The sequence below is a fragment of the Aotus nancymaae genome, unplaced genomic scaffold, assembly GCF_030222135.1.
Source record: "Aotus nancymaae isolate 86718 unplaced genomic scaffold, 86718_ANA_hifiasm-v0.15.2.pri h1tg000002l, whole genome shotgun sequence".
In the NCBI taxonomy this organism is placed as follows: domain Eukaryota; kingdom Metazoa; phylum Chordata; class Mammalia; order Primates; family Aotidae; genus Aotus; species Aotus nancymaae.
Window position 1 is genome coordinate 4453263 of NW_026988413.1, and position 24220 is coordinate 4477482.

General features: G+C 44.8%; 1 protein-coding gene across 5 annotated transcripts in view; it reads right to left on the reverse strand.

Moving 5' to 3' along the window:
- DPP6 (dipeptidyl peptidase like 6) overlaps positions 1 to 24220 on the reverse strand; it is a 1138230-nt gene that overhangs the window by 298393 nt on the left and 815617 nt on the right. For all 5 annotated transcript variants that reach the window (XM_064368693.1, XM_064368763.1, XM_064368675.1 and 2 more), the window contains exon 5: positions 18787 to 18861. In XM_064368693.1, coding sequence (XP_064224763.1) covers positions 18787 to 18861 — 75 coding nt within the window. The remainder of the gene's footprint in view (positions 1 to 18786; positions 18862 to 24220) is intronic.

Consider the following 24220-nt stretch of genomic DNA (forward strand, 5'->3'; position numbering starts at 1 on the left):
ATTAATAAAATGTTTATCCACCAAGCTAGCAGGTAACTGGACATCAAAATTCCCAGGACAATAATAACGGTGAGTATTAACTTCAGACACATGGGGGAAGACCACAAGATTATTTTTAAATTGCAATGAAAATTTGATTTAATTAATAAAACCTTTTTTAAGAAATACATAAATTATTAATTCAATGAGGCCTGTGGATATTTGGTTTCCAGGGAGAAGCTACCTCTTTTATTTAGCTGAACATTTTTAAAACTTCCTGAGACGGAGGTAGACAGTTAAGTATAAGCTATTGGATGAAGTCCTAGAATAAATCATAAGCCAACAAAAAACGCAAGAAAAGTCTCAGTAATGAGGAACCCAGCATAAGGGTTACTTGTCACTGTAAGAGCCAGGAAAATAGTTTAATTGGAGGCTCCTGGAGACCTCAAGTGTGTATGATATTCTGAAGACACAGTCTCCTAACATCACATTGTCACTCAGCAGAATCCTGAAGGAATCCAGGAGAACCAGTCTCCTTCCATGATTATCAGCTAAATATTCAAGGGGGTCCACTGCCGCATCTCTGAGTACAGGCCATTTGAACCAGTCTCTCCCTCCTCGGTGGGGACACTCTGTGGGCACCCAGTGACCAGGGACAGGATGGAGAAAGCAGTATTTCTTGGGCCTAATGACAGTGTGCCTGTCCCCACCAGTGTTGAAGGAGCAAGCCTGTGCTGGCAGCAGGGGCTGCAAGGCTCGCTCGGTGGCTCCGTGGCCTGAGATCTGCCTGCAGCTGCTGTGCATTATCACCAGGGTGAGCAGATGTGATGCCTGATGCCTGCCACACTCGCATGACAATTGACGGTGCTGCCTGAGGGCTGCAGGTGCGCGGTTGCGAAGCCCAGTGCTCTTGGCAGTCCTGCCTCCTGGGACTCTGCTGCAAGCCTCCAGCCAGTGTCCCCATGGAATATCTGAAACAGATACCCCTTGTAATACATGGCAAGCTGGCAACGTTGTGCTGTATCCACCGACTGCCGAGACACAGTCACGCAGGCAGTGAAGAGGAAGAGACATGGTGATGTAATGAAGGAAACAGCCCTAGCGACAAGCTGGGCTACAGGCTGGACTTACTGCTCATGAGTCACAGGATTTTGAATGAGGCAAAGTCAACTTCCTGGACTTCACTTTCCTCATGTATAAAGTGGGAGATGGGCAGAGTCATCTTAGAAAGGTCTATTCCAGGCCGGGCGCGGTGGCTCACACCTGTAATCCCAGCACTTTGGGAGACCGAGGTGGGCAGATCGTGAGGTCAGGAGTTCGAGACCAGCCTGGCCAAGATGGTGAAACCTTGTCTCTACTAAAAATACAAAAATTAGCCAGGTGTGTTGGCACATGCCTGTAGTTCCAGCTACTCGGGAGGCTGAGGCAGAAGAATCGTTTGAACCTGGGAGGTTGAGATTGCAGGGAGCCAAGATCGTACCACTGCACTCCAGCCTGCGTGACAGAGTGAGCCTCCATCTCCATCTCAAAAAAAAAAAAAGGAAGGTCTATTCCATTTCTATGGTCCCAGGATGCTATTTTGGGGCCTAGGAAGTTGGGGATGGAGAAAGAAAAATCAACAGGCAGTGTTCACATTGTGTCTTTAAGCAGAGGTGCAATATTTTGCACGAAGCCATGTCTTGCTCAGAACCATTCTTAGCTGCAGGCTGTGTGGGACGTGCAGGAGGGAAGGGCAGGTGGGAAGCTGCAGCATGGGTCTCGGCAAGGCGACAGGAGTCCGGATCAAGGCAGGGACAGTGGGAATGGTGAGGGAGGGGTAAGGTTCCAAGTCTCTGGTTAGATCATCCAATTCAGCTCAAGTTAGGAGTAAAGCAGCCACCCAAGGCATCGGTCAGACAAGATGGAGTGAGCTGACAGCTTACGGCCTGTGGTCAGAGTCCACCTGAACACGGCAGGACTGACTGTGGCGCTGACGTGTGCTCACTGACCCTGCGGGGATTAATGGCAAAGCTTCGAAAATAAATACGACAAAAGCACCTCTCCGTGTGTCAGACTCAAGATCCTAAACAATCCTGCATGTCCTCTTGTGATGGAATAAAGGCTGCGAAGAATTGATGAAATCATGTCCCATTTTTCCCTTGCTTGTTTCTATGGATTTCATTTGTTCTTTCATTCATTCAACAACTGTTCGCTGATCATTTATGACCTTCCAGGTGCAAAGAGAAGTAAGGAACAGTTCCCACTTGTGAGGGGCTCGCAGCTCCGTGACAAGGGAATCAGCCCTGTAAGCAACCATTGCGTTTGATGCCTGGGGTATCTGGGGAAGCGCTCGCTCAGATGGAAGTTAAATTTCTGGATGGAAGAGATCATCAGGGGCGTAAAGTTGAGAAGGAGATCCAGGCGGAGGAAACGGCACGAGCAAAGCCACTCAGGACTCATCTAGTGGCAAGTAACGGGAAACCCGACGGGCAGCCGCTTAGACAAACAGGGCTAATTTTTCTGGCTTAGCAAATCTAGAGAACAGGGATCAAGGGCCTGCGCTCCATGTCCTGCCCAGAGAGCCTGGGCAGCACAGCTTCATGAAGGCAAGCACAGTGGGGAAGAAGGGGGCCAACACTGTGTCCCTCTTGCAAGAGAGCCAAGGATGCCCACAGGTCCCCCGGTAAACTTCTCCCTCTGTCTATGGGGCCAAAACCATAACACGCGGCTCCTGGAACTGTGAGACTGGACAACCGAGTGTCTAGCAGCCATCAGGGAAGGCGATGGAAGCTGAGGCCGGCAGGTAGGAAATGGCCCTCCTGGGAAAACTCCTCTGTCTCAAGGCGAGAAGTTCAACAGAACAATTATTTTAGGTCAAATGATCCTCCTGCCTCAGCCTCCCAAAGTGCTGGGATTACAGGCATGAACCACCATGCCTGGTCTCAACAAGGCACCTCACCCTATCACCTGGCATCGCCCTCCACTCAGGAACCATTCAGCTCCCCGAGTTGGTGGCACCAAGGGTCAACCCCTAACACTTCAGCCTCACCTTGGGCTGCCTGCTTGCCCCTCCACTGCACGTACTGTCTGCTCCAGGTGGACTCTCTCCTCCTTCTCCTGCCCTCACTGTGCCCATCCCACCTCTGGCCTGCACTCAGGGGGTTTCTTCCATCTGGAGTGCCTTCTCCTGCCTTCCTCTCTTTTCTCCCATGCTCACAACTGACATTCTCACCTTGGAGTCCCCAGTGCCCTCCTCCAGCTTCCCGTAGGCTCTACCCCAAAGCCCCCTCCTTCGGAATCACAGTCAGCCCTCAGTAGTGTGCGATCTGCATCCACGAATTCAACCAACTGAGGATCACAAATATTCGGGGAGGAGAGGATGGGTGCATCTGCACTGAACATGTACAGATTTTTTCTTGTCATTATTTCCTAAGCAATACAGTATGACAACTTTTTATATAGCACTGACATTGTGCTTGATATTAAAGGTAATCTAGAGAGGAAGTAAAGTACATGGAAGGATGTGTTCTAGGATTATGGGGAAATACTACACTATTTTCCGTAAGGTACTTGAGCATCTGTGGAGTTTGGTACCCGCGCTGGGGTTCCATATCTTTTATATGTTATGTAAAGATACATTTTAAAATCGAAATTGGGAAGACCCTTAAGAGAGGCCAAGGAATAGCATAGGATGCCCCAAGGCTGCCAAGGGACAATGGCAGTGCCCACGGGCTTCAGGCCGGGACACCCTCACTCAGTCTGTGTTTCCTGATCCTTGTGAGTCATTCTTCTCTGTCTCATCAGACTTTCTGAGGGTGGGCACTTTGATCCTGTACAGAGGGGACGCAGTAATTAAAGTCTGTTGGGTTTTTAACAATGAGGGTAAGAATTCAGTAAGCACATCTTCTACAGTCTATCCTAGTATTGCATATTTCATCAAAACAGCAAAAAAGCTCTTAGAGCAAAATTACCCTAAAGACCAAGACTGTGCGGGCATTAAAATGCCATAGAAGTCTAAAGTTTTCTCCATATTTGGACATAAACAACGTTCTCCACTTTGAAGCTAGTCTTTACATACTGCTTGATGCCATTTCTATGACGTTCTAGAAAAGGCCAAACTACAGAGACTGAAGACAGGTCTGTGGCTGCCAGAGGCTGCGATAGAGGGACAGCTTGCTCTCAAGGAAGCAGAGTGAGAGAAATTTTTGGGGGTGATGGGGCTGCTCTGTATCCCAATTTATGATGATGGTCACACAATCTATCCAGGTCTTAAAGCTCATAGAATTGCACAACAAAAGGTAGCTATACAATTTTTTTAAAAGTTCAATTGTATATGTTATATAATACGTATACGCTTTTCAGTTGAAATTGGGAAGACGTTTAAGAGGGGCTGATGAATAGCACAGGACCGTCTGTCCACTAGAGGCAGGCTTTGTGCATGCTTTGTGAGCTAAGCAATTGTAACAATCGGCTGCAAAGCATGTTTAAATATTTACAACATTAAAGGCCTCCTTAGCATGAAACGTTCTGGAAAATATTTCCACAGAACAGACCTCTTACATGCACAGCTTCACAGAAGTGCACTGAAGAAGGTAAAATCCTGGAAGCTGCGGCTGCTCATTGCCGGGATGGGCGGCCTGAGTGACGTGGCAAACCCTCCCTTCACAGAAACACAGCCTGGAAGTGGCCAGAAGACCACGTAGGGGTGGGGCGCAGTCCATTTTGCAATGGGTCGGATATTTCTGAGCATCTAAAGTGGATCAGCCATGTGCCAGGCCACCTTCAAGCAATCGGAAGCCTGATGGAGAAGTCTTCCGATTGATCGGGGCGTGGGCTGGTTCCTGAGTCGGCAGCCTTCCTGGGAAGACTTCTGCAGCTGCTCAGTGTATCGTGCTTTGGGTGACAGTGGCCGATACAGTCGTTTCTGTGGTAGGTTAAATTGCCCAGGGAAAGTGTGCATGAGAAGATAAGGTGAACTTGGGTAGGACCAGGAAATCCAATCAAGTCTGAGCACCAGAGGAGCTCCTAACTGGCCAGGAGGCAGCCGGAGGGCAGCCAGGGCCTGTGGAACCAAGGACTGAGGAGGAGGGAGGGGTGAGCAGCCTCAAATTCTGCCACAGGCCAAGCCACAGGAGACCTGAGGTTGGCATCTGGACTGAATGTTTGTGTCACCCAAAATTATCCAGGAGGTGAGACCTCACCAGAAACCAAACCTGCCAGCGCCCTGACCTTGGATGTCCAGCCTCCAGAACTCGGAGATACATGTGTCTGTTGTTTAAGCTGCCCGGTCTGTGGAATTCTGCTATGACAGCCCAGGCAGCCTAAAACAGGCAACATGGAATTCCAGGGCAAGAAGACTGCCGGTGAGACGGGTAAGAGTCTGCTGCGTGGGGGGGCCAAGTACAGTTGTCAGCGGGCTCAGGGGCTGCAGAGCCCCTGTCAAGAGCAGGTGCCTTGCAGAGAGAAATAAGTGGAACCAAAGCCCTCCAACCCTGGCACTGCAGAAACCATGCAATCTCCCAAAGCCAGTCTCGGGAGGAAAGGACCACGTGGGAAGCTGGTGCGGTGAGGGGCATCCCCGCTCCTCGTCCACTCAGCTCCGCGATCTGTTTCCTGTTCACTAGCTCTGCTGTCCAGGGATGAGAACCAGAGCAGCATTCCGTCCTCTTCCAGAAACCCAACGGGTCAGATAAATGGAGCCCATCACAAGATTGTTGGAGAGTAGCTTATTTCTGTCTCTATGTGTTCTTTGTTCACAGGAATGTGGTAAACAAGTAATTATCCTCTGGACGTCCACATTGCTAACCAGCAGATTTCCTCATCTCCACAAAAACCCCTTTAGCTGCCTTTCTGTTTCCAGGCTTTGCCAGGCATCACTCCATCTGCACTCAATGAAACCTTTGATTCCCAAAGCAAGCACTCAGACTCAACCAGGACGAGAAGGGCAGGTGGTGGCTGGTCCCTTTGGGAAGTGGCAGAATATGTCTCTAAATATGCATTTGTTCACAGTTAGCAGGGCACAGAGGGGGCAGCTGCCCTCGAGGAAAAGGGGACTGTGGTAGGCACCCGGGGTCTACTCCCAGTTATGCGAAGGGCAGCCCAGACAGGTGGCCTAAAGCTGCCTCTGGGTGACACGTGGGGATGCAGGGACAACCGTCTAAAATCCTCGTTTCTAACATCAGGAGAAGGCAGGTGGAAGGAGAACAGGGCCTTTTTGGTAACCAAGGGACATTCTGGGGACATGAGAGAGTCTGAAATGAGACGCTGCTGACGGCAGGTATCAAGCCAACCCTCCCACTCTGGGAACGATTATTCTGCTGTCTCAGGCCAGAAGTCTCTGCACCTGCAGGGGACACTGCTGTTCTCTTCCCTGCATTACACGTGACTGCGGAGAAGATCTGCCTGTTTCAACAGGGCCTGAAAGACCCGGAAGCTCTCTGTTGTCAACTCAAGTTGGAGCTAATAAGCTCTCATCCCCCTGGTCAGATTGTGTGGGCAGGGTTGAGAATCCATGAGGCACCCAGTTCCCTGGGTCCTCCTCGCTTCTCCTCCTGTGAAATTCTCCTCCTGCCCCTGCTCTGAAGTTGCCAACGTGCCAGGGCAGTCTCAGGTGCATCAGGGTGTGTGGAAGGAAGCGGGGCAGGACTGCGGCAGGCAGGTTCCCTGGTCCATCCAGGCTCTTTCCCCCCTCCTTCCCGTCCCTTCTCTCCTCTTCACAGCACAAATGTCCTCTGCCAGTCAGTTCCTTCTCTTCATGGCCCCTTCTCCTTCTGCCTTCCCCAAGTGCACGATCAAACAGAACTACCCTCTGCCTTCGTAGCTCTCTCTCCCGTACCCTCGCTTGTAGCCAGGGCTCTTTGTCGTGCTTTTTTCTGCAGAATCCCTTATTCCTGCTCTGCAATTCAGTGGACACTGGTTTCTGGTTCCTTTGCTTCCCTAAGCCCCTGCCCTGGTCAATCTGGGCCCCTATATACTTAAAAAAACTTCCAAGAAAGGAGTGCAGGGCAAGCAGAAGAAACATTTGGGAGCAGAGAGAACAGAGGCTGTTTCTGATTTGGATCTGAGGTCACACAGGGAAGGTGGCCGCCATAGGCACTGGGAAGGCTTCTATCAGTAAAAGGGACCCATGTCTAAATTTTTATGTGGACTTTTCTCTCCTCTTTGCTGCTCTGCCTTTCTTCTGCCTTCTTTTGATAACTGAGCACTTTCAGCTCCTCTCCGATGCTCCCTGCTCCACCCCCCGCCGGCGTTTCCCACGGCTGCCTCCGTTCTTCTGCAGTGATGGCACCGGGAGGGTTCTCCCCCTTCCTCTCTTCTTCCCCCCATCCTCCTCTCCTCCAGGCTTCCTTCTCCATCAGGCTTCACTGACTCAAGCCCCCTGTCCTCTCACATCTTAGGACAACTAGAACTCACACACATTTTTGGGACCTTGGACCTCAGCTCCTGTCGAATGTCGGTTTCTAACCCTGACATCATATGCACAACATGAAGACTCATGAGGCAGACTGATTCCCACGGAGCCCCCAGGCTCTCATGGCAGCCCTGGGGGGAAGACAGGCCTTGAGAAGCCATTACAGAATGGGGAACAGGGCAGTCTCAGGCCACGTCTTTGTCCGTTGTAACTACTAACAAGTGAACAGCGTGCCATTCATCATTCACAAAGACACGGATGGATCACAGGGAAAAGAGTTTTGCCCAAGTACACTGCCTCAAGTCTTTTCTTAAGAAAGAAAAATTTGTCAGTGATCAAAGTTAGGGAGGTAGGGAGGAAATATAAGAAGAGCAATGAATGAACAGTGTGTGTGTGTGTGTGTGTGTGTGTGTGTGTGTGTGTGTGTAAGGGGGAGGGAGAGGCAGATCGTCAGACATACTCACTTGATTTGGAATCTTCCTAACTGTTACCCACTGCTAAATCCGACCCCCTCCAATGCGCAGGAAACTCAGCCTGCTGGGGAAACAAGGACACTGCTAATTTGGGAGATGTGGTGTATGATAATGGCGCTCATTCGGGGCAAAGTGCTCTCTCTTCTAAAGATTTTGTTCCAGGGTGTGCATGGTTAGCCTACTTTTGCCCCAAGTATCCCTAAGGTCACGTGGACAACTTGCCATCTTTACCATTTCTCTGCCTGGCTCTCCTCCCATCAACGCAAGAAGTCGGGGAAGGGGAGAGTTCCCACAGTTCAGAAACCGTTCAGAGGGAATGGACAGAGGGAAACCGTTCAGAGTGAGGAGCTGGGTACCTGCCAGTCCATCTCCCTGCCCCCCGTCACTCCTGCACTTTGGGGTCCTCATGGGAGTCAGCAGAGGATATGGCTGGCATGTGACTCAGGACAACTCTAACCCCAACTCAAGGCGCAAGCGTGCCAACGCAGGCTTTTACCTGGCTTCTAAGAATGGCCTGTGGGCGCCACTGTTGTCAAAACAATGAATTCATTCAGGGCAGGGGGCAAAGTTTAAACTGATCATTGTAATATTTTGTAATTTAAAAACTGGTTGATTTCACTAATTCTTATCTCGAAGAAATCATTTAATCAAAGCTATTGACCAAATCTGCTCATGAATTTCCATACCTGCATATTTCTTCATTCCAAAGTAAGAAAATATAATTTTTTTTTTTTGAGACGGAGTTTTACTCTTGTTGCCCAGGCTGGAGTGCAATGGCACGATCTCAGCTCACTGTAACCTCCGCCTCCTGAGTTCAAGTGATTCTCCTGTCTCAGCCTACTGAGCAGCTGGGGTTATAGGCACTCACCGCCACACTCAGCTAATTTTTGTATTTTTTAGTAGAGATAGGGTTTCACCATGTTGACCAGGCTGGTCTCGAACTTCTGACCTCAGGTGATCCGCCCACCTCTGCCTCCCAGAAAGTGGTGGGATTACAGGTGTGAGCCACTGTCCCTGGCAGATTTTTCTTCTTTGGATGATTGGTTATCTCCGGCAGCTCTCGTGGCAGCCAGAAAGAATTCAGATCCTCTGGAAGCTCTGCACGTGTGGCTCAGGTGGAGAGCTAGGTTATGGAGTGATACGTAGCCATTGTTATGCTCCTGCTACTGAAAAGAATGACTATGTTTTCCGTTTATGATTTCTTAATCACACAGCAGATTGCAACGATGTTGGAGGAGTAATCCTGCATGCTCCTCCCCTTCGTCTCCCACTTTTAGTGAGTAAGTACTCCCTACTTACTCCTTTTGTGCACACATGCACACCTACCCTCACAGACAGGCACACACACTCAAGGGAAATCAAGCAAACCCAGACACTCTGGCGTCTGTTAAATTGGCACCACCGTCCAGTAGAGGCGAGTCACTGAGAGACCCAAGGCGGCACCCAATTTAGGAATTGTTCAAGCAACTCATCACTTGCGCGCATTAATTTCTACAGAATCAAAAACTGTGGTTATGGAGTTGGCCCAGAGCACCGTCACAGCAGATGCCTCCCCGAAGCCTGCCAAGCCTGACAGCCCCTGCTCACTCGTGCACGCAGCCTGCCAGGGCGGTACCCGAGGCTCTCTCAACGATCAGGCTTTCTGCTCTCATAAGCTCTCAAGACTAAGGCAACTTGATACGGCGGAAAAAAGAGCATTAGAAAACGAAAACCTATTGTTGGAGAAAGCTACAAAATTCCCGGGCACTTGCTATGCTGTGCACGGAGAGCGTCACGAGGCCGGCCACCGATGAGCTGCCTTACCGTGAAAAGCACCAAGAGAGAAGCGGAACACAATAAACTTTTGAAAATGACATTCTGGAAAGTCTATTTGCCATCGCAAAAATAATGATTTTAGTTGTGTAGAGGACAAGCTTTTGCTTGTCCTAACCTGTTTCTAGAAATGGTTTTCTAATTTTAACCATGTGCTAAAATGGCAGTGTGTGTGATATTACTGGTCATGCTCTGGTTGGCGTCTTATGTTAACACTTTTTGAAATTATTTTCTCCACAGCAGTTGGAGCCCCAAATCGCAAATGGAACTGGTCCTAACGTACAACAATGATTAATCTGTACAGTTTTTCACAGTTTAAAAATGCTCTAACCATGAAGTCGCGATAACGAGCCACACTAAAAGTCTCTGTGCCCTAATCGTTGTTCAGAAGGCCTGAGTAGCTGGGTCCATATGAATCGGCTTCCAGTCTCTGAAAATAATTGCCACTAATGAGCTCCCCCACGACAATGGCCAGCTACGTCTGAACTGAAGAACCAGTCCTTCCAGAAGAAGCTGAGTCATTCTCACCTCGCTGCATTACAACGACGGCCTTTCATAATGAGAGCAATGGAGTGTTCTCTGTCTCTCATCTCACTCAGCAAATCCACTCTCTCTTCATTTACATTCCTTCCCTTCTTTTCTTACCAATTGCACGCATCTCACTGGGTCAGGGAGAAGAGTCAGATCCCCTCTGCAAGCTGGCAGGTGGTCTTCAGGACTTGTTATTACTACATTATCACTGCAGGAGGCTGAGCAGCCTCGCTCTTCACAGACACTCCACGCGGCTTTGGAGGACCCAATCCTTGACCTGCCCCTTGCTGTCTAAACTTCCACGGTGTCCCCGGAAACATCTGCCCTTTGATCAGCAGCTGCTCGTGCACCTGCAGTCTCTCCTGGAGTTTGTCCCATTCCAGCTCCTGCCTGCACACAGGCCTTGCTCTCAGGAGTCTCAGCTTCCTCTCTTCCGTGCAGGTTCTTTCTAACCCCACCCTCTCATGTTCTAAACGGTGGAAGATGGACCGGGGTCCTTCCCCATGACCTTCACTGACTCTTCCCTCCTCCTCCCTCTGTGAGTCCCTGGGGTCTCGGAGGCTCTCTGCCCCTCTCCTAAAGCACCACTGAGTGTCTTCCAGGTCATCCTCCCCAAACCACGCTTTGTTCAAACTGTCATTCATCTTTCCATTTCTCCTATGAATCCCATCATCACAAGGACCTAGCTGCACTTACCTTCTCACACCCCGCTCTGTGCTTCTACTGCCTTTGCACAAGTTGTACCCCACCACCTTGTACCGCTGACCCAACTCAACACTGCTAATCCATCAACTCCACCATTTTCTTCCTCTGGCTCTTCTTGGCTTCACTCTTCCCAGACCCAGCGAGGCCTGTGGCAATCACCACTCCTCTGAAAATACCCGATCTCTCTTACTTGCCAAATTCCTAGCCCCAGGGGACACCCACCAGGGACTCCATGCAGGCCGTGGGCGCTGAATTCTCGTGGGGAACAGCAAGCAGCCTCCTCCTCCAAGAACCCTATTTCCTGCACATCCATCCATGGGGCTGTGCCCGGCCTGCTGAGACCAGCCATGTATTCTGTCTCCAGACCACACTCCCTCAAACCCGCCCGCTCCTCCACCATTGCTCTCAACACGTGACCGTTTCTCAACATTTGGGGGGGACAATTTAAGAATGCATGGAAAGGACCTCAGTGATTCTTTCACTAGGCCTACAAACAAAGCCACCTACATTTTCAGCGATTTCCTCCCTTTCTACTACGAAAGGCACGCGTGTTTTTCTGTAGGTGTGAATGTTCTGCCGGGGGAGAGGGCACCATGAGTTCAAAGGCCCTGAATTTGGAAGGGACTCGGCAGGCCTGAGTTACACAGGAAGGTCATCGTGGTTGGGCAGAGTGGGGTGTGGAGTGTGGGGTCAGGTCCCATGGCCTCTGCTCTGCAGGAAGTGAGCGTCCGTCACTATTATATAGTGGTGGAAGCAGACAGAGATGTGACCTGATTTACCTGTCAGAGATCACCATGGCCACGCTGTGCAGACCAGTGGATGGGGGCGTGGGAGAAGCATGAAGACCAATTAGAAGGCGCCTCAAAGCGGTGTCCTGGTGTGGGGCGGTGCTAAGTGAGGTGTTTTCTGTGTTGCACAAATCACAGACACAAACTGCCACTCATTACAAACCCTTCAACAGCAGGCCAGCCCGGCATGCATGGACTCATTAGGACTTCCCCTGCCTGGGGCTGTGCTCAAAAGCCTCTTTTTGTAGCCCTCCATGAGACAAATAAATATTTCACGTGTTCTGTAGAACTATACACAAAAGAATAGATTCTGAAACCTGTAGACCCGCGGGAATGCTGCAGGTAAGTAAAATCCTCTAATTCCCCTCCTAGCCAGAACAACACACACACCTCACACACCACATAAACACACACACCCCACACACACACTCCACACACACACACAACATACCACATAAACACAAACACCACACACACACACCACACACACACTGCATACACACCCCCACACACATCACATACCACATAAACACAAACACCACACACACACCCCACACACACCACATAAACACACACACACACCCCACACACCACATAAATACACACACCACACACACATACACACCACATCACACATACACACACCACATACACACACACCCCCACACACACCTCACACACCACATAAACACACACACACCACACACACACCACATAAATACACACACCCCCCCACACTACATAAACACACACACCTCATATGCCACACACACACACCACACACACTGCATACACACCCCCCACACATCACATACCACATAAACACAAACACCACACACACACCCCCCACATACCACATAAACACACACACACACCCCACACACCACATAAATACACACACCACACACACATACACACCACATACCACATAAACACACACCACACATACACACACCACATAAATACACACCCCCCCACACACTCCACACACACACAAACAACCCACACACCACATAAACACACACACACCTCACACACCACCTAAACACACACACACCCGGTATGCCACCCCCACACACACCACCCACACAGCACATAAATACACACTCCACACACACACACCACATACCACATAAACACAAACACCACACACACACACCACACACCACATAAATACACACACACACCCCATATACCACACACACACACTGCATAAATACACACCCCCCACACACACACTCCACACACACAACCCACACACCACATAAACACACACACACCCCATATGCCACACACACACCACCCACACACCACATAAATACACACACCCCACACACACACTCCACACACACACCACATACCACATAAACACAAACACCACACACACATACCCACATACACGCCACACACCACATAAATACACACACACCCCCATATGCCACACACACACTGCATAAATACACCCACACACACACTCCACACACACACACCCCACACACCACATAAACACACACACACCCCACACACCACATAAATACACACACCACACACACATACCACATAAACACACACCACACACACCACATAAACACACACACCACACAACCACACACACCATAAACACACACCACACACATGCACACACAGATACCCCACACACCACACCCACACCCACACACACATACACACACACATACCACACACACCACATACACACACCTCACCAAACAGGTTTGACCAGGATTATCCATATTAGGGTGTTCTTCAAGCTTTATATGAATTATAAATTTCACAGTCCCTTAGAGAGCAAAATGTGCTCTATTAACTCACTACGATGGCAGGAAAAGAGGAGAAATGTATCGAATGTGAAAACTGCTTCCAGTTCCTGCCATGAAGAGCTCAGCAGCAAACCATCTTCTCTCGGGACTGAGCAGAGCCCATCTCTAAGGCTGGGATCTGGGCCCTGTCGACACCCACGCGGTGACCTTGGAAGCAGACCCCTCCCCACACGACTCTGAGAAGCAACTGCAGCCAGGATGTCACCTTGACAGCAGCCTTCTTTATAGAAGACCCTGAATGCAAGCATCCTGCTAACTTGAGTCCAGATTTCTGACCAGCAGAAACTGGGATGATACATGTCGTTTGTCTTAAGCTGCTGTGTTTTGGGATAATTTGCCATGCAGTGACAGGGAACTAAAACGGATCCATTTCTCTGTTGCAGTCATATAAATAGTTTATAAACAGATCAGTGTATCAATCCTTTTACTGACTGAATGACTGGGATTGACTGGGATTTTAGGGAAACAAATCTTAAAATTTGACCAGATTTTGGGCGGAATTTTATTTGGAGCAGAATGATGTTCCACTGGCAATCATCTCAACTAATTCCTTCAAATACTGCAATGAAATTCTTCACAAATCTTTAGTGACTCTTTCAGAAATGATTTTTCAAAAAGGAATATTTTTCTCTTACCTCTTTGAATGTTACAAACTGTATTAATATTTTTAAATAATCTAAGATAGTGCATTTTACATTCTTGTTCCCTCTCCTCAAAGAGATGTGGAAATGTTTCATATTTGTCAAATATATCTCAGTATGAAAAAGCATGGCTGCTCTCATTAGATATGTTGGTTTTAAGGTATTTTTTCTTTATTAGTATAGTTACAGTTAATACAGTTTTGAAATTAAAAATAAAAATTCCTATTTCTCCAATGTCTAATTTAGTTTCAAGAGAACATTCAGAAACTGTACATTAAGAAATGTTATGAAATTTTATGAATATTTAGCAAATGTTTTCTCTTTGGAGCAGGAATGATCTTTTGAGATAAAATAAGATGCTGTAAATGAGCACACATTGCAAACTATAACACTGGTTCCACAGAAATCTAAACACAATGCTATTTATTATTTTCTCCATTCCAGACACACTATGGCCTATAGGTGCCTGAGGCTTGGAGAAACGGAAAACAGGTTTTGCTCTTTCTCAAATTTACTTGATAATTGATATTTGGAACACTTTTTTAAAGGATACCTGTGAGGGTCTCAATAAAACATAGAGTTGGCATAGTCAAGATGAGCTAATTTGTGTGTGTTTAAGCATGCTAGCCAAGCTATACATTTAGTAATATTAGAAGAGTTTAGTAAGAAAAAGTATGCTAATTAGCATGATCCCACATTTCCAGAATAAACATGGAATATTATTAGGCTATTTCACAACTGAGGTATTTTCCTTCTATTACATAGTTTGTGTGTTTGACAGAATTTCAAGAACTTGGATTGTATATTGGGATAGTGCTAAGGGGTTGAGAGAGAAGACACACCACAAATCCACAAATATATTTGCTCAGTACCAAATGTACACAGACAGTTCTGTGCTGGGTCCTCATGGGTGGGGGTAGATAGGAGATAAAAAGACCTGTCCCTGTCTTTGAGTATCTGATGATATAAAAATGGACAAATTAAATTAGTCTACGCCAAACAACTAGGAAATGATACAACAGTGCAATTAGTCTGAATAAATGAGAAGAAGAGATACCCAATGCATATTCTAAAAATTAAACATCTTTCCTCCCACTCTTATTCTCAGGATGTTGCTATACTATTTGTATCTAAACTCTTTAACTATCTGTTCTTGTTTACTCATTTCTCTCACCATCCATGCTGTGCTGGAAAGCTCTTACTCACTTCTACTTGAGCCACTGCCAAGGCAGCTGATTTCATGTGGGCATCCATCAACTTCATTCCAATGCAATTGCACAGAGCCTTAAATCTGGCCCTGGGTATACAGACAGAACGACTCTGTGCTCAAATACATACACTCTAGAAGTGTGGGAGAGCTGACACTTACTGGGTGGCCCTTCACCACTGAGGGACAGAAGCCCAGGGTCTCCCAGGAAGATGGCTCCAAGATGCATTGCCTAAGCCTCACTGGGTTGCTCAAGCAAACACAGCTGGTGAGTGTCGGAATGAGCCCTGGAACCTAGGATTATCTGACTTCCAAGTCTGCTATCTTTGGGCAGGCAACAAAGAGAAGCAGAGGTTGGAGAGATTATGATTATCCTGATGTAATGTGAAATATTTGGATTTTATTATTATTATTTTTTGAGATGGAGTCTCACTCAGCCCCCCAGTCTGGAGTGCAACGGCGCATTCTTGGCTCACTACAACCTCCACCTCTCAGGTTCAAGAGATTCTCCAGCCTCAGCCTCCTGAGTAGCTGGGATTACAGGCATGCACCACTAAGTCCAGCTAATTTTTTTGTATTTTAAGTAGAGACGGGGTTTCACCATGTCGGCCAGGCTGGTCTCAAACTCCTGACCTCAGGCAATCTGCCCACCTCGGCCTCTCAAAGTGCTGGGATTACAGGTATGAGTCACTGCGCCCAGGCCTTGGATTCTTTTTAGTGCAGTGGTAAACCAATATACCAATATTTTATTGCAAGTGAAACATATACTCAAATAAATGAAAGATATTCAGTAATTGGACAGTTGGTTTATACTAAAATATTTTTATGATAGTCTTTTTAATGAAAAGTTGAGTTGGTTCATATAAACAAGTTGTACTAGCTGTCTTTGAGATATACACATAAGAATACATTGAGAATGAATCCAAATAAAAAATTTCTAGTTTCCTTATAATTAGATTGGAATCACATGTTGTAATAACCACTCGGAAAGTACTGTGTAACCATCAAGAGAATGTCAAGAACTTCAAGAAACTTATCTAACTGTTTAACTAGAGTTCTCAAATTTATTTGAATATGGAACCTTTAACTGTTTTTAAAGAATACCGATGGATAATATAATATTATTGATTAGACTATTAATACAGTACTAGTGACAATAATTACTGATACTAAATACTGATTAGGAAGTCCTGGTCTATTCCACTTATTCCAGAATCACAGACCTAGACTCTTCCGTTGAAACTCACCTTCCTTTTCTAAAATTACTTACATTTTAGTTTATCTAGTTAGGAAGATCTTCCTAATATCTAACTCCAAATTCTCACGCATAATCCCAGCCTTTTTCCCTTATGATTTTTCCTCCAGAAGAACAGAGAATACTTGGTTGAACAGTCATGTGTACAGTAACTGCTTGGTAGTGAAAACTATTAAGAATTAATTACTTCATTTAAGTTAAAAGTATTTGTTTCTATAGACTTTTTTATGTTTTCAATATTTTATCATTTTTATGGTTTTCTAAACACACTTCAAACTTTCCAGGTTTTCCTTCAGTTAAGAAAACAAATCCAAGAGTCTTACTCCAGACACGGATGAGTGCTGTCTGCTGAGAAAGGGTCATTTCAAGGTTCCTGTTTACAGCCAGTGCTCTACATGGTGAAGACTCATCTTCAGCAAAATGATCTCCATCGAAATGGTTTCGGGTCCAATGGGACCCCAGGGCGGTCTTTCAAACAGAGCGTTGGGAAGCAGAAGAAATTGGTGGAGAATTGTATCATGCACAGAACCACAGAACCACTGTCGAGAGCATGCCTCTTCCAATCACACCGGTGTGAGAACCCCTCTGTCACATTCTGGAGAACAAATACCTCGCTTTGTTTTGAGGCTTCTAGGAGCAGAATTCTCATTACCTTTATCCCACTGTTGGAGTGCTCCAATGATTAAAAGATTCTCTGGGAAGACAACCTGAAATCAATTTGTTTTTCTAGGCTTTTCTAACTCAGGTGTTAGCTGTGCCTCCTGGGGCAACCCAGAACACATCCATGAAAGCCTTTCAAATATCTGCTAACATTTTTCTTTTATATGAGTGTGGAGATTATATTTTTGGTGGTTTTCAAGGGTGATGAAGGAAGCTGAAATAGTCTATGATCTGTGAACATCACACCCAGGTGCCTGAAGCTGAAAGAGGCAAGTTTAAGGCCGTGTCTACATAATGCAGACTCCCAAGCCTTTTAGAATGTCAAGTTCACCAACTGATCCCAGTCAAAGACATAAAGATGCCCAATTGTTTCAAAGAATTTGGATGGAAAAAATGAAAACTTTTATAGAATGGATGTTTAAAAATGGAAAAATTGAAGACTGAAACACAATCCAAAGAATCTGTAGTTGGAAGAATAAGGTTGAAATCTCCAATAATCTAGTTGTCCAATCAACTTCCAAAAGAAAGTTTAAGAATTCAGAATTGAACTTGCATCGTCATACAAACCAATACCCCAGCTTTCCCAGTGGATATAAACCAAAAAGTTTGCCCCTCTCATGCCAGAGAAGATTCTCTCAAATGCACCATATAGCCATTCTGACCTGAGTTAAAATGCACGAATCATTATACCTCACAGAAGCATCAAGAACCTCTAATTTGAATGGTCTCAGAACGGCGGTAGTAGACTCTATATTTTATTTGCCAGAGAGTAAAGTTCTTAAAACATACAATTCTAAAGTTGCTTATCTCTTGCAAACTGAACATCTTCTTCAATTATATAAATTTCACCTTCTAGCTTATTTAAAATTAAAGAGCCAAAATGAAATTTGAAATACCAGCATGCTAAATGAAAAAAAAAAAAAAAAAGAAGAAGAAGAAGAAGGAAGACCCTGGCTTAGGAAGTTTTAGACTCCTGCTGAAGCACAGTGAGATTTTACAGAAAATTCTGGTGAAATTTTATGGGATGCTCATGTACACGGGAAGTGCTAAAAATATGCATTTATGTAATGGAAGTGATAGCTTCAGCTCTTCACTAGAACGCTATGATGGCCGGGAGATAATGAACACATTATTTCAGTTTAAGGAGAACCCCAGTTGCTTTTTGTTCTTAGGATAAACTTTATGGTTTCATTGAAAAAATGGCCAGAAAAATAATTGCACAAAAGGGCAAGATTCATGTCTATGAAGAGACAAGTTCTCACCATCTTCCTAAGAAAAGTCTATGAAAAAGCCTCTAAAGTATGTGGCCTTTTTCCCCTGCCAAGCAGATTTTTATGCCTTTCCTCTCTCCTAGATGGCAGTATGATATGCAAAAGAGACTTCCAGGATGCACAAAATATTTCAGGATTCAAAGATCACTAAGTATAGAAGATTCAAGGAAATACACTTAATGAGACATTTGCATAAAGAAACAATTCTTTTGTAGGCAGAAAAGGATAATACTCACTGGTTCCACATTGTATGAAAAAAGCGCATACTCTCTATCTGGAGATATTTCGTATCTGATGGCTCTTAATGATTCCTAAAAGAAAAAATAGACAAAGGATTTTAAAGCGTTACATATAACAAGTCAGAATTTTGTAATGAAATTGTGTCTGCTAGTGCCATTTTCAAAATGAATTAGCCATTAAAATGGCTATCTCCTTTCTTTGTTAGCTAAACAATATTTAGTTTTTTCACATTTGTATTTTTTTTTTCAAATTTCAGCAAAACATATTTATTGCACTTACTGAGACAAGCCAAAAGAAATAAGTAATAAAGGCCGGGCACGGTGGCTCATGCCTGTAAGCGCAGCACTTTGGGTAGCTGAGGTGGGTGAATCACCTGAGGTCAGGAGTTTGAGATCAGCCTGGCCAACACGGTGAAACCCCATCTCTACTAAAAAACATACAAAATTAGCCAGGTGTAGTGGCACATAGTCTCAGATACTTGGAAGGCTGAGGCATGAGAATTGCTTGAATTCAGGAGGTGGAGTTTGCAGTGAGCTGAGATCAGGCCATTGCACTCCAGCCTGAGCCACAAAAGTGAAACTTTTGTCTCAAAAAGGAAAAAGAAAGAAAGAAAGAAAGAAGCATTAAAAAGTAAACTTTTCTACAAGACTCTCAACCTGTTGATATGTTTAAAAAGCTTCTTCTCATTCATTCTTAGACGCACATAATAAGCAGAGTTGTTACTAGAATAGAATTGCATTATACACATTATTTTGCAACTTGCTCTTTTTCCAACATGGGCATCCCTACAAGTCAGGAGATAGAAGACTAACTATGACTTTTCCCTTCACATTTCTTCCTAGTACAAACGTCATCCCACGTAAACGATGCCGTCAATTGCGCTGGTTTCTTTTATTTGCCTCTGCCCTCTGCACTGCAAGCACACTGCTACACAGATGCCCACACCCGCCCTCAGGGCCCCCATTGCTGACCTGGAGGACATCACTCTATGTATGCTCAGGCAACCACATGAAATCACAGAGAGAGGTGACGTGGTTAGAAATGACATCACATTATGCACCTCTGCACCTTAGTCTTCTCACGCAGCGATATCTTAGGGAAATGACTCCAAGGACTCGGGTTCCTTTGATTTAGTAGTGATCTTTAAAGATTTCATAATATCCCATGATGCACATCTTGGGAAATACTTTAATTCACTCACTCAATTCTCACCAAAGCAAGACAATCCATTCTTGTTATTTATGGTAGCTTTGTTCTCTAAAGTCATCATGAACACTAGTGCATGTGGAGCTAGTGGATACTGAGCCCTAGCTCCTGGGAGACACTCAAGGTTAGGTTCCTTTGAACCTCTGGTCACAACATTTCAGTCAAATAGATAACCTTGTTTTATGTGTCTTCTTTTTCTTTTTTCTTTTTTTGAAATGGAGTCTCTGTTGCCAGGCTGGAGTGCAGTGGCGTGATCTCAGCTCACTGCAACCTCCGACTCCCTGGTTCAAGTGATTCTCCTGCCTCAGCCTCCTGAGTAGCTGGGACTATAGGCACGTGCCACTGAGCCCAGCTAATTTTTGTATTTTTAGTGAAGACGGGGCTTCACCATGTTGGCCAGGATAATCTCGATCTCCTGACCTCGTGATCCCCCGCCTTGACCTCCAAAAGTGCTGGGATTACAGGGGTGAGCCACCATGCCCAGCCTGTGTCTTTCTTTTTAAAGACATCTTATTGAATAATATTACTGATTCAGAAACACTGGACTCATGGCACTGGACTCAACAGCATATTACTTATGCCTAAGCAAAGCTTATCTCAAAGATGCATCTTCTCCATAAGGTGCTCCCGGCCTTCTTGCACTTAGGAACAGGAGACAGTACTTCCTCCCTAAGCCTGGGGCTGGCTTTCAACAGTGAGATCACCAGCGTAAAGCACAAACATGCAAAAAATGGAGCGCAAAATAGAAGAACAGAAAAGGACAGTCATTCACAGCAGGAAAGCTGAAACAAGAAAGCAGAATAGTGCTTTGATCTGCTGCAGCTGGGAATGCCAACATTGGACAACTCACATATTTTGACACGATGCCTGAGAACGCAGGCAAAGGTGCTGTGATTAGCACCTTGGGGCTCACTAATACATTTGATCACAGGGGTGAATTTGGCAATACAGAAGCTGTGAATCATGAGAAGAGATTATAAGCATTTCCAGCGAGCTGTTACCATAAACAATGTCGTAATAAAGACCTTGATCTATGTCTTTGTTGATGTATGTATGATTTTCACATTTTTGTATAGGATAGATATCCAAGGGTGAAATGGACAATTTACAAGTTTTAAAATTAAATAGGTATTGCCAAATTGCTTTCAAAAATGTTTTTGGAATGTGCACTCCCACTACAGATGAACGGATGTTTTCTTCCCTTCTCTGGAAGCACAGGGTGCTTTTTCTTCAATTTTGACCCTCCTATAGATGTAAAGTGGTGCTCCATTGATAATTTAGTTTCCGTTTCTCTGCTTATGGGTACATTTCATTCTTACTATACACGGTTTAGACAATGTTGATTTTATCTTTAGAAAACTATCTACTTCCCCTTGAAAATATTCTCCGTGCTTCCATTTTTCTCCTCCTATTCATTCTTGAACTCCCGCCTGTCATGCTCTCACCCTCACCACTCGACCACAATTGGTCTTCTCAAGGTCATCACAGACTCACTTTGCTAAATGTCATAATTTCTCAGCTGTCATCTTACTTGACGCAGCTGACCAGCCGCTCCTCCTCGAAGCCCTGACTGTACCTGGCTTCCAGGACACTCATCCCCTGCTTTTCTCCTACCTCCTTGCTGGTTCTTTTCATGCTATTTTGTGCTTGTTTCCATTTACCTGCACTCTGAATGTTGGTGTGCTGAAGGATTGCTATCTGGATCTCCTCACTCCCTAGGTGGTGTTATCCAGTCTCATGGTTCTAAAAACCATCACCAGCTGAGGAGTCAAACATTCACGTCTCCAGCCCAGACCACCTGAGCCTGCAGGTGGGCTTGAACTTCAGACTTGTCTGGCCAACCGCCTCCCTGACATCTCGACTTGAGTGTCACATGGACTCCTCAGGTCAATGGCAACAAGCCAAACCCCTTCTACTCCACTCCCACCCCTCCAGCTCCTGTAACCTTTTTCTTCTTCTCAGATAGTGGCAACCCCACTAGCTTGTTAGGCCAAACCCTTGGCTATCTTTTTTCTCTGTCCCTATGTTTACACAGCCTACATCTAGGTGGTCAGAAAATACCATTGGTTTACCTTCACAATAGGTTTGGAACCATTTCTTCTCTTTCCCACCACCGTTACCCTCGTCTAATGTGTGTGCCTTCTTTTCTGAGGCACTGCAGTGGCCTTGTATCTGCTTTCCCAGGGGGTCAGGGCCATCTCTCAAACACGTAAATCACATCCCTCCCCTGGAAGCTCCTCCCACAGCTTCCCATCCCAGCTCCGGTAAAAGCCGAAGTCCTGACTGGCCAGGCGACCCTGCTGGGCCCAGTTCCCCTCAGCTCTCGTGTCCATCTCCCATTATTTTCCCCTGTCCAGTCCCGTCCACTCCAGCCACGCAGTCTCTGTCCACCCGAGAGCAAGCCACTTATGCGCCATTCTCAAGGTCCTTGCACTTCCTCTTTCTTCTGCCTGATATGCCCTTGACCTTTCATTTCTTTTCGCTTTTTTCTCAAGGCAGCTTCTAAGTGAGGCCTTCCATGTCCTTCAACGGCTAATACATCTAGATATTAATAGCCTTGCCTCCAACATTTACAACCCCTTTCTGATTTATTTCTCTAGATCTAATCATATTAACACATATTTTACATTTTTAACTTATTTATCTTAAATATTCCCTGTTTTCTTCATTAGAATGTAAACACCTTGAAAGGAAGATTGTTGTAATATTTAATTTCTCTCAGCAATGTTTTATAGTTTTGGCATACAGATTTTGCCCATATTTTGTTAAATTTATTCCCAAGTATTTACTATAACAGATGCTTTCTATATATAAAAATACATATATATTTTAACTTAAATGTCCAATTGTTTATTACTAATCTGCAAAATTCATTTGGGTAGTTTGATCTTATTTTCTGTAGCACTGATAAATGTAATTATTTGTTCCGGTAGATATTTTTTGTATATTTCTTAGAATTTTCTACAAAATCATATTTTCTGTGTATACAGGTTTTCCTTTCTTTTCTAACTAGATGCTTTTTTATTTCTTTTGGTTGCCTTATTGCACTCTAGAGAACTGCCAGAACAATGCTGAGTAGAAGTAGTGAGAGTGAGCAGCCTTGCTTGGTTCCTAATCTTAAGGAGAAAGCCTTCATTCTTCTTCATTTAGTATGATATTTACAGTATTTTTAATAGATTTATTTTATCAGGTTAAAGATGTTCTTGTCTATTTCTAGTTTGCTCAGAGTTTTTATGATGAATCTGTGCTTTATTTTCTCAAATGATTGTTCTGCATTTATTGAGATGATTACGTTGTTCACTTTTTTAGTCTTAGTCTGTCAATATGGTAAATTACATCGTTTAATTTCAAATGTTAAACCAACCTTGCATGCTGGGATAAGCTATTTGACCATGCTGTATTATCCCTTTTATATATTGTTGGATTCAATTTATTAATATTTTGTTTAGGATTTTTGCATCTGTATTCATGAGGGAAAGTCATGTATGGTTTTATTTTCTTTTAACTGGTTTGGATTTCATTTCAGTGTAATACTGGCCTAAGAAATGGACTTGGGAAATACGTCTTCCTTCTCTTGTATTTGTCTAATAAGTTTTTGGAGAATCAGTACTATTTCTTACATAAATGTTTGGTAGAATTGATCAAGTGAATCAATTTGGGCCTTGAATTTTAATATGTGGGGCTTTTAAACTACTAAGTCAATTTATTATATCAACATCCAGTTATTCAGGTTACTTGTTTCTTCACTGATGAACTGTAAAAATGTATGTCTTTTGAGGACTTTTCTGTTTCATTTATGTTGTCCAAATTATTAATATGTTTACTTGGTGTCTGATATCATTTTTTTCTATTGTCTTTGCTCTTGATTGATTTTACTGATCTTTTCCAAAAACCAGCTGGTCATTTTTTCTAATATTTTTCTGTTTTCTATGTAGTTGATTTCTGCTCTTTTATTACTTTTCTTCTGTGTACTTGGGGATTAAAATATTCTTTTCTAGTTTTTTGAAGTGAAAGCTTAGATCTAATATGAACAGTTAAAGATATAAATTTCCCTTTAAGTACTGCTTAGTTGCATACCATAAATTTTGACATTATTGCTTTTATTTTCATTCATTTAAAATACATCCAGTTTCTTTTTTGGCTGATTTGTTATTTAGAAATACGTTGTTCAATTTCCAATTATCAAGATATATTTCAGATATTTTTATCTGGAATTGATTTCTA